Source organism: Chenopodium album, chromosome 11, assembly GCF_948465745.1.
Source record: "Chenopodium album chromosome 11, dcCheAlbu1.1, whole genome shotgun sequence".
Lineage (NCBI taxonomy): Eukaryota > Viridiplantae > Streptophyta > Magnoliopsida > Caryophyllales > Amaranthaceae > Chenopodium > Chenopodium album.
In genome coordinates, this window is record NC_137844.1 from 36,131,523 (window position 1) to 36,149,230 (window position 17,708).

At 34.4% G+C, this 17,708-nt stretch overlaps 2 protein-coding genes across 2 annotated transcripts; one reads left to right on the top strand and one right to left on the bottom strand.

Moving 5' to 3' along the window:
* The first annotated feature begins 278 nt into the window (after positions 1-278).
* LOC145567533 (prolycopene isomerase, chloroplastic-like) lies at positions 279-8,755 on the top strand. The gene is made up of 13 exons (XM_081626832.1): positions 279-1,001; positions 2,294-2,500; positions 2,592-2,691; positions 5,481-5,563; positions 5,668-5,724; positions 5,802-5,954; positions 6,075-6,153; positions 6,251-6,399; positions 6,492-6,626; positions 6,831-6,944; positions 7,806-7,916; positions 8,002-8,110; positions 8,283-8,755. Exons 1-13 carry the CDS (start codon positions 408-410, stop codon positions 8,354-8,356), a joined length of 1,965 nt encoding a protein of 654 aa, XP_081482958.1. The 5' UTR covers positions 279-407; the 3' UTR covers positions 8,357-8,755.
* Positions 8,744-17,467, bottom strand: LOC145567532 (ABC transporter G family member 22-like). Its single transcript, XM_081626831.1, has 11 exons — positions 17,334-17,467; positions 16,727-17,144; positions 12,833-12,903; positions 12,044-12,279; positions 11,787-11,942; positions 11,461-11,644; positions 10,931-11,239; positions 10,145-10,432; positions 9,662-9,946; positions 9,454-9,561; positions 8,744-9,339 (listed from the first exon to the last, which is right to left on the bottom strand). Exons 2-11 carry the CDS (start codon positions 17,106-17,108, stop codon positions 9,127-9,129), a joined length of 2,232 nt encoding a protein of 743 aa, XP_081482957.1. The 5' UTR covers positions 17,109-17,144; positions 17,334-17,467; the 3' UTR covers positions 8,744-9,126.
* Positions 17,468-17,708: the final 241 nt, after the last annotated feature.

A 17,708-nucleotide genomic window follows, 5' to 3' on the forward strand; every position in this document is an offset into this window, starting at 1 on the left:
AAAGCTGGAACAAAATTAAATAGAGCCAACCCCCTCAACTATATACCACTCTCTTTATTATTCTAATTAATACAATGTTATTATTAATTATTATTATTATTATTGTCGTTGTTGTAATAAGAGCTTAAAAGAATTAAATTTGGCTTTATATCATTAGCAATATCATTAGACATAAAGTGAACTGATTAGAGCTGAAATGAAATTAAACGTATGAGAACAGACCCTAAGTATTAAGTTCTAACGTAATACCACATTACCCCCATTTTTTATTCCAACCTTATACCACTTTGCAAACTAGAGGTCCCTTTAAAAGAGTTTGGAGATGGATTAGTGGAAACCATCGGTAACCAGTAAGCGTTAACACCCCACTTCTCTATTTCTCTCCTCCACCATCATCGCAATTCACTATGCAATTCCTCGCTAACTCTCCATCCCTAGTTCTTCTACCATCTTCCAACCCCAAAATTTCCACGAATTCTTACTTATTCCCTCGTATCAAAGCAACAAATCATATTTTTCCTTGTTTTTCTACTAAAATTACAAATGCCCAGTTCAATTATAGTTCACGGGCTCCTCGAAGCTCTATTAAATCTTGTAATTATAGCTACAAAAGTATAAATTTAGGGTTCTATGGCATAGAAAATCACACACCAAGTAAAAAATTTATGGCTTATTGTGTTAATTCTGTAAAAATGGGATTTGGATTTGATGGGGTAGATGGAAAAAAGGTGGTAATTGAAGATAGGTTAAGAGCAGTGATGAATGTTGATGAAACAGTTGAGAGAGAAAGTGGTGAAGGTAAAGAAAGGGAGAATTATGATGCAATTGTGATTGGGTCTGGTATTGGTGGGTTAGTTGCAGCAACACAGTTAGCTGTCAAGGGTGCCAAGGTTTTGGTTTTGGAGAAGTATGTGATCCCTGGTGGTAGCTCTGGGTTTTATGAGAAAGCTGGCTATACTTTCGATGTCGGTTCATCGGTAATGTTCGGGTTTAGTGACAAGGTTTGTGTCCTGTGATTCTCTCTGTACTTTGATTTGCATTGCTTTGAGTATTTCAGCATTGAGGCTAACTAGAATTTAGTGATATTTTACTGTGGTGTTAGAACTTTGAAGGCATTGATGTGAATTGATTAGACTATTAGAACCCTTTTTCGAGTTTAATGATCATTGTGCAAGCAATATGTGCTCTATATTAATATAGATATGAAAGATTATGATGGTAATGATGAATTGGTGATGTTACTTATTTTCGTTTTATGTAATAGTGTAGAGAATTGGATAAAATGTATGCATTTTGCAAGAGCAACATAGGAGTGATGTTGTAACAAGTTTTATCTCAATGAATATGTGCTTTATGTGTTAAATCCTTAATATAATGATCCATTATGTGACAATGGACATAACAGTTGGCTTGTTGATTCCATTATGTTTCATATTCTGCGCTGTATTGGCTATAGTAGCGTTACCATAGTAGTCACAATTTTGTTTCATTAAGATACAATGTGACACTGATAGATACTATGTTCTTATTAAGCATGCTATTTTATAAAAATCATTTCCTTACATTGGTTTCCATCGTATCCTATAATGCTTTGGCCTTTTTGCCTGTTTGTTAAAGTCTCACAGACACCAGATGCGTCAATGAGTTAAAGCTTGTTTTTAAAGTTTTGTTTGTTGTTTTTATTCCAGCCTTGGAATTTGATGTTAAGGGTCTATTCTATTTAACTTACGAAGTATTTTGTTTGAACTTTTATTGACTGAATATTATTTTTACTTATTTTGTTTAAACTATCATGTATTTGTAATTGTCTGAAAATTGTCCTATTTTTTTCTTAATTTATTTTTCTGAACATGACTTATTTATCCTGAATTTATTTGAACTTAATTGATCCGAATTTAGTCAAATGGAATAAGGCTCAAGTGAATTCTCTTGCAATTCCAGATAAATTTGTGTTGTATGGATTTGGGGTGGGGGTTGTGAAGCAGGAAGCTTAATGTAACTATGTTTATTTGTGCATACGTGATCAATTTTGAGCTCACGTTTATGAGATGATGGTAGTAAAATATGATGATTTTGCCCCATCCAGATGATGATTAAGAGGGGCATGAGATAGATGTGGAAGATTGGGAGGGAGAGAAGACAGATACTCGGGCAGCTAGAAAAGAGATAGGAAAATTTGTTGCATTATGTTTTTTTATTAACAATGTATTTACCTTTTCATTTGCTATTTTTTAATTTGTCAGTTTACTTCCCCAGTACCTCTTACTCTTTATTAATGCCTTAAATTGGACAGGGTAATCTGAATTTAATCACCCAAGCATTAGCTGCAGTAGGATGTAAGATGGAAGTCATACCAGACCCGACTACTGTTCATTTTCACCTCCCAAATAACCTTTCTGTTCGAGTGCACAGAGAGTACAGTGATTTTATTGCTGAACTAACTACCAGATTTCCCCATGAGAAGGACGGAATTTTGAAATTTTATGGAGAGTGCTGGAAGGTCAGTTTTGAGTTATGCTTCTGTGGCTAATCTTGAACTTGGGTTCTTCCGTTGTCGACCATTGGTGTTATTAATAGTATGAATTACGTAGATCTTTAATGCCCTGAACTCATTGGAGCTGAAGTCACTTGAGGAGCCAATCTACCTTTTTGGGCAGTTTTTTCAGAAGCCCCTTGAATGCTTAACCCTTGGTAAGTACTTACTTGAGATCCTAGAAACAATTTCATCAAATAATGGAGATAAGTTTTGGATGGTGGAGCTATGGGTTTCTACTTTGTAGTGACCAAAAAGATATGATATGTTTGGGTGGTAGTATAACCAAAAAAAGATATCATGTGCTGAGTTACTCTGACTCTTCCTCCATGAGTGTTGAAACTTGAAAATAATTTTGGTTGTCTTTGCAACTAACTGTGGTTAGCTAGGCCTTGGCTAGTCATGACCGTGGTTGATCTTAGGCATATACCTCATGTTCGAGTTTTATTGCTTAAGGATTCTTTTATCTATGCTTGTGTTTTCTTTCGGCGGACTAATCTATCGGTTTCTTTTGTGCTAAGTAAATTGCCTGGAATAACAATTGGCTAACTTGGGGGAATTTGATAAGTGATTTATTTGTCCACTTATTGTGGTGATTTTAGCCCAATTTTGTAGTTATTTTCCATATTTTAATCCGATAGATCTGTTATAACAAATGTTTTTTATGGAACGATTTGGGAATTCACCCTCAAACACAAAATAAAATGTTAGCAAAACACAATAATTAAACAAACAATGTTTATTAGGAATTCACCCTCAAATAAAATGTTTGCAATGTAACGGATGTTTAATTAAGTTCCTACATAATAAGACAATAACCCTCTTGATTTCCTCCTCAGTAAACCATCATTATTTTTACCCTATTGATGATTTTTCCTCCTCAATAAATCATCATTATTTTGACCCTCTTAATGATTTTTCCTCATCAATAAATCATCATTAAATTTTCTAGTAAGCTTAAACCATGTTATATAGGCCAAGCTAGAAACCCACATCAATTAGGATATTTTACTTGCTCCCCAAGCCTAAATAATCCTAGATTGATTATACCTAAAATCTATTTAGTTTCCTAATTACAAATGTCATCTAATTAGGAAAGCATAAAAGATAGAAATAAATAAGATCTACATCATATTTTTTCCCAAAGCAAGTCTCGTTCGTTAAAAAAAAATAAAAAAAAATCTTGTTCGCTCAAAAAAAAAAAGAAAAAAAAAAAGAAAAAAAAAAATTCTCATTGGTATTTGGTAAGTTTAGTTTATTTCCTAACAAGATGACAAATATGAATCAAACTTTGGTGATGAAATGGGATATCAACATTGTCTTCTTTCGAAGTCACAGCACTAAGCATTCCTAAACTAAAACTTAACTAACAAGATAGGCTAACCACGTCTCAATGATCAAAAGTAGACTACTAACTCGGGTTTGTCTTTCGATCGGTTCGAGAAAGCAATAAGGCACAACTAATTGGGATTTCTCACCTAATTATTTCAACTAATATTACTACATCTAAATAAGGAACTATAATCAAGAAAAGACTCACAACTAAACCTTATCTTTCAATGAAGACACGACCAATAAGGGGCCACCTAATTACACATGCAAATAACCAATCCTTTAACAATCAAATATCAACCTAAGGTGAACATGCAAGCACTTACAATTCATCAACCCATGGTTTGGTTGGGTCTTAACCTAACCCCTAGCTAAGGAACTACTACTAATCATGGTGAAGAACAACATAGCTACAAGTTCTAATTCTAGCATTAATTTAAGAAGTTGAGAGAAGTGATAAGGTGGAAGTAGATTGAACATGCAACAATAATAAACAAGATTAAAAGAGAAATTAACAATTCAAAGTAAATAAAAACATAAAATAAAGAGAGTTAGAGGAAAGAGATGACTTGAGAAGCTTCAAAGTTCAGAGAAATTGTTGAAATCCAGAACACAAACTTCAATTAAAGTAGTACAAATGATTGTGTTTGAGAGAAATTAAGCTAATTAATGAGAGTTTGAAGCACTAACTAAGAGATAAGGGCCTAAGAAAGCTAAAGGGAAAAGAAGATCCGTAAAAATGAGGCCAAGGGTGGTAATTATACCCCTGAAAATTACATAGAAAATTCCGTCAAGAAAATCGGGAGGAGCGCTCGCTCCAAGGCTAAGAGCGCCCGCTTCAGGACTCCTCGCACGCCTGCTCTTATATGAAGGATCCGGGAGGATTGCTGCTGCTCTTGTAATGCGTGCCCGCTCCTTGGAATGCAGGGGGAGGCAGAATGTAGTTCAAGAATTAGGAGTGCCCGCTCCATAAGAGGTGCACGCCCACTTTACTTAGATTAGGCCAAGGCAGTTTGTGGTGCACAGAATAGGAGCGCCCCCTCCTATTGTTCACGCCCGCTCCTTGAATGGTGCATGCTTAAAGTAGTCCTCATGTTCATGCTAAATCCATAATTTCTCGTTGCATCTACAAACCCGAACACACTCTTAAAAGGGAACGGGGATGCCAAAGGCTACAATTATATACAAAAAGGAGTTAGGAAGCGAATTAAATAGGGAAAACGACAACAAAATCGGGTTAAAATAACCACAATAAGTGGACAAATAAACCACTTTTCATTTTTGATAAAGAAGGGAGTATTTTTTTGCTAATTTACTTATCGATTGATTAGAGTTGAACTTAGGCTTGTCTTTGTGTCTGTTCTTTTGAAAGATATAGAGAATTTCTTGGCTTTTTAGAGATTTAATTCGGTAATATGGATAAGCTAGCCAAAATGTAAAGTAAGTGCCACTTTGCATTGCTCTTGAATTTTATGCTGAAGAAAAACACTTCAATTTTCATACCATTCTTTGCTCATAGACATGTAATTACCTAAAGCTATAATGACATTCTCACTTGCTAAGAATAAATCATGGTTTTTTGGAATTAATTTTTAGATGCCAATTGCATTTGCAGCCTATTATTTGCCTCAAAATGCTGGAGCAATTGCCCGTAAATACATCAAAGATCCTGAACTGCTGTCTTTCATAGATGCTGAGGTAACTCAAGTTACTTTGTTTCCTTAAAAATACAATCATTGGCATGCCTTATAACATAGTGTAGAAGATTACAGTTTGATATAATGGGTAATCATGTTCTGCAGTGTTTTATCGTCAGCACTGTTAATGCTATGCAAACTCCTATGATAAATGCAAGTATGGTAAGATATTTCATTTTCCTTTTCCAGTTCTAATAATTTTGTTTAGTTTCTTTATCATTTAATATGCTTTATGATAGGTTTTATGTGATAGGCATTTTGGAGGGATCAACTATCCTGTTGGCGGCGTTGGTAAAATTGCCAAATCCCTGGCACAAGGTCTCGTTGATCAAGGGAGCAACATTCTTTACAAAGCAAATGTTAAAAACATCATTCTGGAGCATGGAAAGGCTGTAAGTTCTGAGTTAGCTTAAGATGCGGGAATATTGTTAATGATTGGAGACTTGGAAGGCATACTAGGAAACTCAGATTGGTGGCTTCGTGTTAATGGCATTTATGTATTAATTTTACAGGTTGGAGTGAGACTGTCTGATGGAAGTGAATATTATGCCAGAACCATCATATCAAATGCTACTAGATGGGATACCTTTGGTAAGTTTGGGCAAGGAAGAAGGAACTCACTTCTTTAATTGGGACGTTGGCAGTTTAGCTTTTGCATCAGTAACATTCACAAATATCTTTACTTTAGGCAAACTTCTAAAAGCCGAAAATCTGCCAAAAGAAGAGGAAGATTTTCAGAAATTGTATGTTAAAGCTCCATCCTTTCTTTCAATACACATGGGAGTCAAGGCTGAAGTATTACCTCCAGATACAGATTGTCACCACTTTGTTCTTGAGGTGATGAGTCTGATGACACACATTTAGTTATGGACCTTATGGTGCTATATTGAGGTACAAATCAACTAATGGTGCTGTTTCTTTGCTTACAGAGTGATTGGAAAAATCTAGAGGGGCCTTATGGCAGTATATTCTTGAGCATTCCCACCATTCTCGATTCTTCATTAGCCCCAAGTGGACATCACATTCTCCATATATTTACAACTTCCTCCATTGATGACTGGCAGGTGCGCCTTATGACATTGTTACTTATTTCTAGACTTTTTTATTTCCTTTTTTTTAGAGGAGATTGCATCTTAATTTATTTATTTTGATTGTAATTCTTTGTTCCTTTTAAATTCTAAACTTTCTAGAAGTACTTGAACATATTGAAGTCTTAATATGTGCGAAGGGATTGGGTGAACCTAATAATCCAGTTTTTGATGTCACAGGGACTATCTCCATCGAACTACAACAAAAAGAAGGAGCTCATTGCTGATGAAATCATAAGCAGATTAGAAAAGAAACTTTTTCCAGGGCTTAAATCATCCATACTGTTTAAAGAGGTATTGGTATAGAAAAATCCAGCTTTCCGCAAAATTATGAATTGAGTGCATTTAACTAATAAGTTAACCCCTTCTCTCTTAAACTGTAATGCTGGTTTAGTGTGTGCCCTTTTCCAAGTATTTAAATCAAGCCCTTGATCATTGCCCCTTTTCTGCTTGTATGCTTCCTTGTTGGGTTGTTTTATTTTGATTGAGTAGTCTCTGATGCCACAAATACTAAATCTAAGAAGTAAGAGATTGATGAGGGATAAAATCATTTGATAGACATTGATTCTGAATGTTTTGAAGGTTTAATGTTGTTAATCACCCTTCTATTTAGATTTTTTGACTTTTTTTTTTTTTTTTTTTTTTTTTTTTTTTTTTTTTTGTGAATTTTTATTTTACATACCGTATATAAAAATAGCTTTTGAAGATATAGACTAATGCACATTTAATTCAGGAATATTTCAATTTCGGTAGCTTAGCTATGACAATTTTCACTTTAAGATCCGTTTTTCACATTCTCGCTTTAGTGACTTGAGATTGAAAATTCAATCTTGTTTGACATGTCACCCTTTGAACAAAGATTCAACATTGACATGGCGTTAGTGTTGAATATACTTGAATCATCTAAGTGGATTTGTTGTTACTACCCTGGGTCACCAATGGGGGAATATCATTATGGATTTTAATAAATATAGGTCTCTATAGTGGAGTTTTGTCAAACAGCAAAGCATCAACATTGAAAATCCTTTATTGTATCTTTCCTGCTGCAGTATTGGAATTTCATAAATGCAAAATTAAATTTATACTACAGATATCATTTTCTCTTTTCTCTTTCCTAGATTGCTTTTAAAATATTGAAATTTATCCTCATTGTAGGTTGGCTCTCCTAAAACACACAGACGGTTTTTGGCTCGTGATAGTGGCACATATGGACCTATGCCACGCTCAGTTCCTAAAGGCTTATTGGGAATGCCATTCAATACGACGGTTAGCTGAAAGTTTTGGGTTTGACACTCCATAATTTTTACTTGTATCTTGATTTGTGAATGAGGCTCTGTTGTTGTAATTGCAGGCTATAGATGGCCTTTACTGTGTTGGTGATAGCTGTTTCCCTGGGCAAGGGGTCATAGCTGTGGCCTTTTCAGGAATAATGTGTGCTCATAGAGTGGCTGCTGATATCGGTTAGTATTATCCGAGCATTAGTAGATATTAGATGAAGTTCTATTATCAGCCCTAGCTGTTTAATTGAGACAGAAAATGCAGAAAATTTACTTGCATATTTTCATTTATTCTGTTTAAATTCAAATGTATATGGGGTGATAAAATGATTTAATATTGTTTATTTGTTTGTAGGGATTGAGAAATCCTCCCCTGCATTAGATGCTGCTCTGCTTAGCTTGCTTCGCTGGTTTAGAACATTGGCCTGAATACTCGTAAAAGTGAAGCATAATTATTGGGTGCATTGCATGGGGCTGCATACTGATACTTTGTTCAAGTGAAGGTGAACAAAGTTTTGAGGTGTTTCATGCAAAGAATATACTTTTTGGACCAGAAAAAAAAAAAAAAAAAGTTGCATCACAGGGCTCTGAATTGATTCATTTCACATTGAAAAGTAGAGCCACAGATGCTGAGGTGAAAATATGTGTACAATTATTTTGTTTGTTAATAAGTCATCAAATCACTTTATTTATTTATTTATTTATTTGTTAATATAGTTGCTTATACTTGATTCTTGTACATGCACACACCTTCAAGTGTACTTAATGCTCTACATATAGAATGCTTATTCTGCTTCAACAAGCTTAACTAACTAATTTTACTTCAAACTGTTTTTCCATTACTCGAAGCTGTTTACATCAATTAGAGAGAACTAACATTAAACTTAGGATAAAGTTGAGAATTTGAGAGTGATATTACTAGAAAAAAGCTTATCTCAAGATATATTTTGCACATTATCACTACACTTATAAGCAACTGACATTTAACTACTCTATGCTCTTTGTTACATTGGCTGAAGTGATAACTAAAAATACTTGGAGAACTGGAGTTGGATCAGCATCTTTGCTAGGCTGGCCTTTTCTTATCCTTTTTGACAGTGATTATGACAGATTTCTCCCTGGTATGCATTTGGAATCGGAGTAAAATTTGGAGGGCGTGAAGCTCGTAATCCAATGAATAGATCCGTGGGTATAGCTTATCATTGAAGCCGCATTCTCCTAAGGGCTACGTATGCTAATAAACGGTAGCCAAAGACCATGGCAATCAGAGCACCAACCTCCATTAAGCCACTGTCAAATTTCATCAAATTTGTGGGTTGAATGTGATTCTCATAATGTACTTTGAGAAGCAGCCGATAGGTGTGGTAGTTGAAAGAAAGGTAACGGATCCATGATATGAATATCGGAACTTTCTGCAGACAAAGAACAACAGTTATTAATGGTCAGTAGAGTGCAATTATCATTATAGAGTTGGGATTGCGAAATAAGGGAATATAGAGCCCTGTAAACATTGATTTTATGCGTACCTTTACAAAGTATCCACCAGCCAACATGAAGGTCATTACTGTTACAGAACCTAGAGTTGTTGCCTTCTTAATGTCCATTAGAGAAGCTCCTATTGCCAATCCAAGTCCCTGTCATTGCAGCAAATCATCGTAAACAAGTGATTTCTACCAGATAATGCTAGGAAATCTCCCGACTGAACTTTGTGAACAGACAGTTGAAGAAAAATACCTGTGCAGCTACAATGCAGAGGAAAACTGTCAGTACTGTTAGAAAAAAAGTTCCCGCGTCAGGCCTTAGGCCTGCCATGAAGTAGACTACTAGCAGGAAGAGAACTGGAAGGACAAGATCGAGGGGTAGGTCACTAGTCGTTCTTGCAAGGAAATAGGCACTTAATCGATACATGTCAGCTGCTCTTTCTTTCTGAAGCATTGCTCTCTCTTGAGGGAATGCAAAAATTGCTGTGAAGACGGGAAAGAAACCCCAAAAAACAGCGATAAAGAAAAGCAGCCCTGCCTGCAAAGGTCGAAAGATCATTCTGGTTAGAATATCTCTCTGTTGTATGGTAATGGCTGACTTCATGGTTTTATATACCCTCTAGTAATTTTCATGATATCACTAAAGCTGTAAAGATCACTCTTCACTATAGGAATATTCTTGTTAAAATTTAGGAAGGAATAAGATATGAAATCGTGGAATGCGATTTGAGTATACCTGATCCTCTAGTCCCTTCTCAGTTTTGCTATCTGACTGCCACCAAAGCAACCCGAGTACAACTGCTGTGGCCAAAACTTGGGTAACCCGCAGCCAGCTAAAATACTCATGCCTTCGCTCTTTGATTCCCCTCTTGAATAAAATTGAATATTGTTGGAACCAGCTTGCTCCCCATTCTCGCTTCACAGATGATAATTTCAACTTCATTTCTTCATTTATTGGTATAGGGATTCCCAACTTCCTCTTTTCTTTCTCTGCTACTCGTGATTCGTAGGACTCCACAAGATACTGCAATAAAATCTTATATGAGACATTTGCTGTAATATCTGACTCTTAACTCTCTTCCCTCAAAATAGTATGTTCCTCTTGTTAAGTTGTTGTGTCATTTTAATGTCTTGTACTTCCTTTCAGTATTGGATATACCATATACCTGTGCATAATGCTAAGAATGTGACTCTGTTGTATTTCAATGGAGAAGCCTTATCAGAATTATCACATCCATTCCATGTCTTTAATGCATACATATGAAAATTAATAATACATCCTTCCATTTTAGACTAGAGGTGTGTTTTTACCAATAGTGGAGCTATATTGCTCAAGTTTTTTTTTAGATTTTTCTATATTTTTAGATGTGATTGTACTTTAGGATCTTTTAACACACTGTCTATTGAACTAAACCAAACCAATCTCGTAAGGACAGTAAAAAATCACGAGTGTGACTGCCTTTTCTCTTTGTTGTCCAACCTGTTTATGTTATAATTTGTCTGAGAGTCAGGGCTGACTTACCTCATGGATAACTGCAGCAGATGGTTTACTATTCGGTCTTTCAGTTTCTGGGTCGTCCATGTGTACTTTATCATCTAATTCTGATGGTACAGTTACGTCATTTATGTTCCCATTGGCGAGGTCTAGCAGGAATTCTGCTGGGTTCATGGATATCAGAGGGGTACACCCTATGGTAGCAAAATAGCTCATCACGTTTGATGCCTTTCCAAAATAAAGCAAGCTTCCTTTTCCGAGAAGGATCAGTTTGTCGAACTTGTGAAAAAGTCTGCTTGATGGTTGGTGGATTGTAGTTATGACCGTCTTCCCATCCTGAAACACGTTAAGAACCGGATGAGAGGTAGGACTCATTCACAAATATGCATGAATTGTCATAAAGATGCTTGAATTGGGAAGAAGTGTTATATATCTTCAAGTTTTGAAGACTATGATATCAGTGTCAACTGTCATTACGTTTTCTGAAAGATTTGTATTTAAACTTCTTGTTCATTACGAATTTCATAAGTAATCGAACATAGCATGTGTTACTTTACCTCGGCTATATCTTGCAACACCTGGATGATCCTTAAGGCGGTTGTAGAATCCAAGCCTGAGGTTGGTTCATCTAGGAAGAGAAGGGAAGGGTTGATTAAAATCTCATTACCAATACAAACTCTCTTCCTTTCTCCACCTGAAACTCCACGAACAAAGGAACCGCCTATCATTGTGTCCTGACATCTGCACATATATACATGTAGTATTTCAGATAATCAACAGTTCTTCTTTGCAAAGGATTGGTATAAGGAATCTGCAATTCTCCCTAGAATGGCACTATTCCTTTTCATCATATCCACAAACCTTTGTAACAAGTGAAGGTTACCTCTCCAACCCTAGCTCGCAAATGACATCCATGGCTCGTTGTTCCTTTTCTTTCTTCGTTAATTTTTTTGGCAGCCGTAGGTATGCAGCATATGTAAGGGTTTCTCTCACAGTGAGGTGAGGATATAGAACATCATCTTGAGTCACAAACCCTATCCTGCAAGTGTCATAAGTTGGTATGTGCCTTTAAGTTTGAATATCTCATCAATCTTGTTAATATTATTGTTAATTAGTGAATTATTTAACACTTGTACTTGCCTGCTTTTCAGGAGTTTTGAGTATGGATGATCATTGTACGTAACAGAACCTCCGGCTTTGGGCTGAGTTAACCTTCCTCCAAGAACATTCAAAAGCGTTGTCTTCCCGCTTCCTGAAGGGCCCATCAGAGCCAGTACTTCTCCAGGATTCACTGAACCTGTGATTCCATGTAAGACTTGTTTTTCTTCTGTATTTGAAAATCCTTTGAGAACAACCTTGTACGTAACTTCTTTAAACTGCAGATTTCAGGCAATAATCAACTCGTATTAGTATTCCTCTTATAATTAATCGATAATAGCATCAAACTGGTTTGAAGGAAATCTCATGCACAAAAATAGCCACCAGAGGGTTGCTCTCTCGTTTCTTCCCTACCCTCCTTACGAGTAAAAGGGGCATTATGTTCTACCTCAGTCTTCTATAACTACGGAGTAGTTTTCTAACTAGTAGTTTATGTGATCTAATTATGTTGTTCGGGAAATGGTAGTAATAGATGTCTTGTACATACTGTCATACGGTGTACAAGACTGAACCTGACCATGATTAATTAGCCATATTCAATGCATTGGGATTCCGTTTATCAGTGTGTAGCTAAAATCTCCAACCCCCGGGCCTGTTCAGATACATAGGTAGTAAGTGAAAGAATACATGCTGCCTTTTCGTAGCAAAAATGCAGGATGATCAACACTATTGATAATGCTTGTTTGCTGACATTTAGAGGGAAGGCGGACAAAAATGATGTCTGCAATATACTTGTATGGTATAGCATTGTTAGTATACACATGTTATTACCTTCAGATAGATTGGAAAAGTTGGCTCCGCTTCGAGTCTCTTCCTACGTGTTCCCGCTTCAAGATCCTCAGCTGCAACAACCAAAATGTATGTTCTTTTCAATTTCACTTGTTAAAAGCCACCATGTAAAATTTCTCTCCATTTTTTAACTATGTCATTATTCTGAGTTTACTGAGGGTGTAATCTATATGTTGCATTAATCTATTGTAAAATCATCTGGGTTTTAGACTGAAAAACAATCAATAATGTACAAATGAATAAACGATATATAATAAATCAAGCTTAGAGTCTTTAGACCATACCCTAAAATATTGGTAATGGGCACAAATCTGCAGTATACTGTTACCATCCCTATAAACTTAATACAATGATTTTACTCAAATATATGGAGTATATCCTTTACACATATAATACGAACTACAGAGTAGTTTTTCTTCTATTTATACTCTCTAACACTTTATTTTAGTAATGAAAGATGGGAAATTTAAGCATTGTCTAATTCTATTTTAAAAAATATGACAACTTTTCCGAACATTTCAAACTTCATTCTGAGAGAGCTTTTGGCGGTTCGTACAATTTTTATCAAGTATAGTTAGGAGGATTTTGAAAAATAATGGTCCACTATTATCATGAGTCACCTGGTAGGTTGAATTGTTAATATCACTTGATAATCTTTGAATCTAAATAATTGGCCATAATAAACCAAGCTTGAGTGGACGTGTGTAAAGTTAGCTTGATTGGCCAAAGTAATGGATTCCATTTTTCTAAGTGGATTTCAGTTCAACAAGTTAACATGGATTTCAATTTTTCAAAAATTGTTGGGGAGCATACCACATAGCACTTTTTTATGCATGATTGGCTTTAATGGATTATGTGTCAAACAAAAGGACTAAGGTTGGTCCATAATGGCTATGAGTTTCGGATAAAGACAGATGGCTAACTATATACTTCCTTGATTTAGTTCGCCCTTCTTGTCTAAAAATAATAATCACATATTATTATGTAAGAAAGACAGGTATGATACATAAGACGTGTAAATGACTTGTTTTATTTAGATTAACTTACAGGTAATTAACTTGACTTGATAAAGTTTCGAATTAAGTTTAATTTCGACCTGATTAGACATATTTTAAGATTTATTAATTTGATTGACCCTATGGGGTATTGGGGTGTATGAATTGGCAATTCAAGCAAATAGTTACACTGTAATATTGCTTTTAGTCAGGATCTTGTTGTTTATTTTGTTTGTTTAAAACATATTTTCCAGCCTTTTCCCAAAAACAAACAAAAAAATATAGTCAAAATGACAGCCTCTCCCAACAAAAACAAACCAAGACAGTTGTGAAGATGTATGTACTTGATGATGATAAGGCTCAATGTTTGTTTTGAAGTGAGTCGATAAATCAACCTCAATTAGTTTGCTGAAATAACGACAATCAAGCTTCCCTCAGCTATCAAATGCTAGCTAAGGATAAAAGGATTGTATTATTTTCGTACTCTCTATATACATTACTTCCAAAACGTACACAATCTAGTGGCCGTAATGTAAGGATAAATAAGTACGTCATAAAATAACGATTTCACAATCCAGTCATTTACGAATGGTCTAAAACATTAACCTTAGGCATACCTATACTCATATGTATGTTGATCGTACTCTTAAAAATAAGATAAGTTGAACAAGTAGTCGAGTAATGAACGTACTACCGTGGACAATGCAGTACATATGTAGCAAAGGGCATGTCCTAGTCGGTACTAAATAGAATCCAAGTGGGTGTAGCATAAAATATAAAGAGGCCCCATAATATAAAGACTAGAGGTTGAAAACAAAGGTAAACTTTTCTACAAACAAAGACCTTTGTCTCCTGGGTTGTACGTTCTTTTGTTTTGTAGATCAATCAAGGTGTTTATCATTGAAAATAAAATCATGAAATTTGACATATCATAAAAATAAACTTGGAAAATACACATTAAATTATTTTTTGTATGGTCCATATATAATTTTTACATTTCTTGGCCATATATTAAACGTTAATATTGGGAAACAAAGACTACCAGAAGTTTTTCTTTTAATGTGGACAGTGGACCCCCTATTTTACCACATAGTTGCTGGTTTCACATTAAAGTATAGTGATGGCCGTTCATGTTTGGTAGGTTGCTATCAACTGTTTCTCACTACTAGCTACTTGACTACTTGTGTTTAACATCAATTAGTTTAGTACTTTAGGACCAATCCATCATTTGCGGAACACTAATTTTTTGACAACTAGTATTAGACGACCCGAGCCGCGGACTTAGTCTCGCAGAAGGAAGTTGTTATAAGTCCGTTTCATTTAAGATTTCGCGCTGTCTTTACATTATTTTTTTTTTTTTTTTTTATGAAAGGGTCTTACATTCTCTAATCATTGCCTATAAAGCGTACCCTCAGGCCTCAAGTCCTTACACCAATAATCTAACAAGTGATAAGAGTTTCTAATTCCTAGGGTTATAGTATAAGTAAAGTATTAGGAATATTACTGATGTTTGCATTGAATATCATCATGAGTGATTAACTAATTGTATTATTGACTGGTTTTCAAAAAAAAAAAAAAAAAAAAAAAAAAAAAAAAAAAAAAAATTGTATTATTGACTACTTTAAAAAAAATGCATTATGCTTTTATAATAAAGTTGTATTGGTAAAAAATTAAAAAAAAAAAGTTTAACGAGAACTTTTATTATATAAAATATTTTTATTTTGGAACGCTTCTAAGTCTTTGTCTCAAAAGTAATGATATATGAGTATTAGAAATTTAATCGTAACTAAATATTTTCTATACCTAATTAAGTAATTATTAATAAAGTGAAATAAGAAAAGAGGGAGTAATATTTTGTAACAAAAACTTAAGGTTATAACCTAATCATTTTTAGGTAATTTTTTAGGAGTGAATTTATCCAGTGATTCACCAATAATAACAGATTAACTACTAACCTTACTTTATATTTGGCACGCAATTCATCTACTGTTATCAAACTATCATATATATACATATATAAAATTTTAGAATTAAGGTTAATGGAATAATAATCAATAGTGAACCAAATTGTTTGGACTCTATATTATAATTTCTAACTTTATTAATTACTACTATCTATTATATTATGGAGTACAATTTTCATTTTGATTTTCTTAGATTTTGTAGGATATTATTTAGCTCTATTATTGATTTGAGAAATAATCTTTACAAGCTCTCTTTTTCTATTCATTAAAATCTAAAAGAAAAGATGATGATAATTGACTAAATTTTAAATATCACCCACCCAACTGGAAAATAGAAATTTCCACTTGTCAATACTAGAAAAAACAGAAAAGGAAATTTACATAGCCCTTTTTGAAGTCATTATGAGTAGTAGCTAGTCATTTTCTAAACCATGCACAAGTTGTCATCTTAAAGATTAGTATGTTCTAGCATACTTCACCCAAGTATTTCCATTGTTTTCTTTAATTATATACTTTTTCAATATTAACCAAGTTGGACATTAAGTAAACTATAATTATATACGTAGTTGATAATTTACCACAAATTCAAAATAATTTATTTTCCACACAATAAAAACATAAACTAGTTAGTAATCGAGTTATGCTCGATTTTCAGAATTAGTTTCACAATTAGCTTATAAAAACACTATCACCTATTACAATAATCAATAAATGGCTTATTTTGACACAAAAAATAAACATAGTCCATATACTGAATAGTGTTCATTTATGGAGGAAAATGAGATTTTTTGTGGCAATTTTTATTAAAATACTCTCTCTGTTTTCAAAAATTATTTTTAATATGACGGTGGTTGTCTGATGAAAAAAATTAAGAACAATATTTAGAGATAGAGGGAGTACGAGTTTACTGGACTTACGAATATCATCGTCACTGAAGGGCTTAGAATCAGCAATATCCTCAGGAGGAACGCTAAAGCCAGTGAAGGAAAACGAGAGACCCAAACTAGCACTAGAGGCTCTACTTAGGGCTGCCCCATTGCTAAGATCATCAATATCAAGTTTCAACTGAGCACTTCTTGTCTTCCTAATGTGACTATTGTTGTAGTTCCTACTGCTGCTATTCACTCCGGGAGAGGTTATCCTACGGCTCGATTTATGCGATCCATCTGCTGTGGGCACCATACTCCCGTCCCCTGATGGCGGGGATTTCATCGCTGCCATTGCTGCTGCCATCGACTCCACTAGTTGGTCTGATTTTGTTCGGACTAATCCCATCGTGGAATTTACCTTGTCCATCATTTGTGCTACGTACTAGTTTAATAATAATTTAATTTCCTACACACAAGAATAATAAGAAGCGCACGCCATGCACGCACACAGTTAGTACATGTAATGTAGTGTAACGTGATGTTACTATTGTAACAAAAACAAGAGTTTAAATTATAGGTATAATCTTGAAATAACCAAATAAAGAAGCTTATATTATAAACAAAAAAATTGAGTATAGTTAGTTATGGGAGTTACCTTTTATAGTTGTATTGGTAAGTTGAATTTGCAGGTGGCAAAGTTTGAAAGATGAAGAGATTTAAGAGAGGAGAGAGAGAGAGAGGAGGAAGTGGTGATCTCTTTGAAGAAGGAAACTGATAGAACAACTAAACTGTGACAACTTTAGTGGTGCAACCCATCCTTTATAAAGGTGCATTTATGAAGAGGGGACCCAAGAGCTTTACATATATACTTTACAATAACACCCCTATAATTTATACAACTTTCCAGTATAACATATACGAAGTACAAAATACAACTAATACATGTATATATATATATATATATATATATATATATATATATTTATAAAATAATCAAATATTTATTTTTATAGAATGATTTACAAGATCA

What these genes read in the sequence shown, in the direction of transcription:
- LOC145567532 (XM_081626831.1), bottom strand. Translation starts at nt 17,108, where the DNA reads ATGATGGACAAGGTAAATTCCACGATGGGATTAGTCCGAACAAAATCA. An exon ending in CTTCAGTGACGATGATATTC is followed by an intron (nt 12,904 to 16,726) that starts GTAAGTCCAGTA and finishes TGGTTGTTGCAG; the next exon opens with CTGAGGATCTTGAAGCGGGA. An exon ending in CTTTTCCAATCTATCTGAAG is followed by an intron (nt 12,280 to 12,832) that starts GTAATAACATGT and finishes TGAAATCTGCAG; the next exon opens with TTTAAAGAAGTTACGTACAA.
- LOC145567533 (XM_081626832.1), top strand. Translation starts at nt 408, where the DNA reads ATGCAATTCCTCGCTAACTCTCCATCCCTAGTTCTTCTACCATCTTCC. An exon ending in TTTATGGAGAGTGCTGGAAG is followed by an intron (nt 2,501 to 2,591) that starts GTCAGTTTTGAG and finishes TGAATTACGTAG; the next exon opens with ATCTTTAATGCCCTGAACTC. An exon ending in CCTCCATTGATGACTGGCAG is followed by an intron (nt 6,627 to 6,830) that starts GTGCGCCTTATG and finishes TTGATGTCACAG; the next exon opens with GGACTATCTCCATCGAACTA.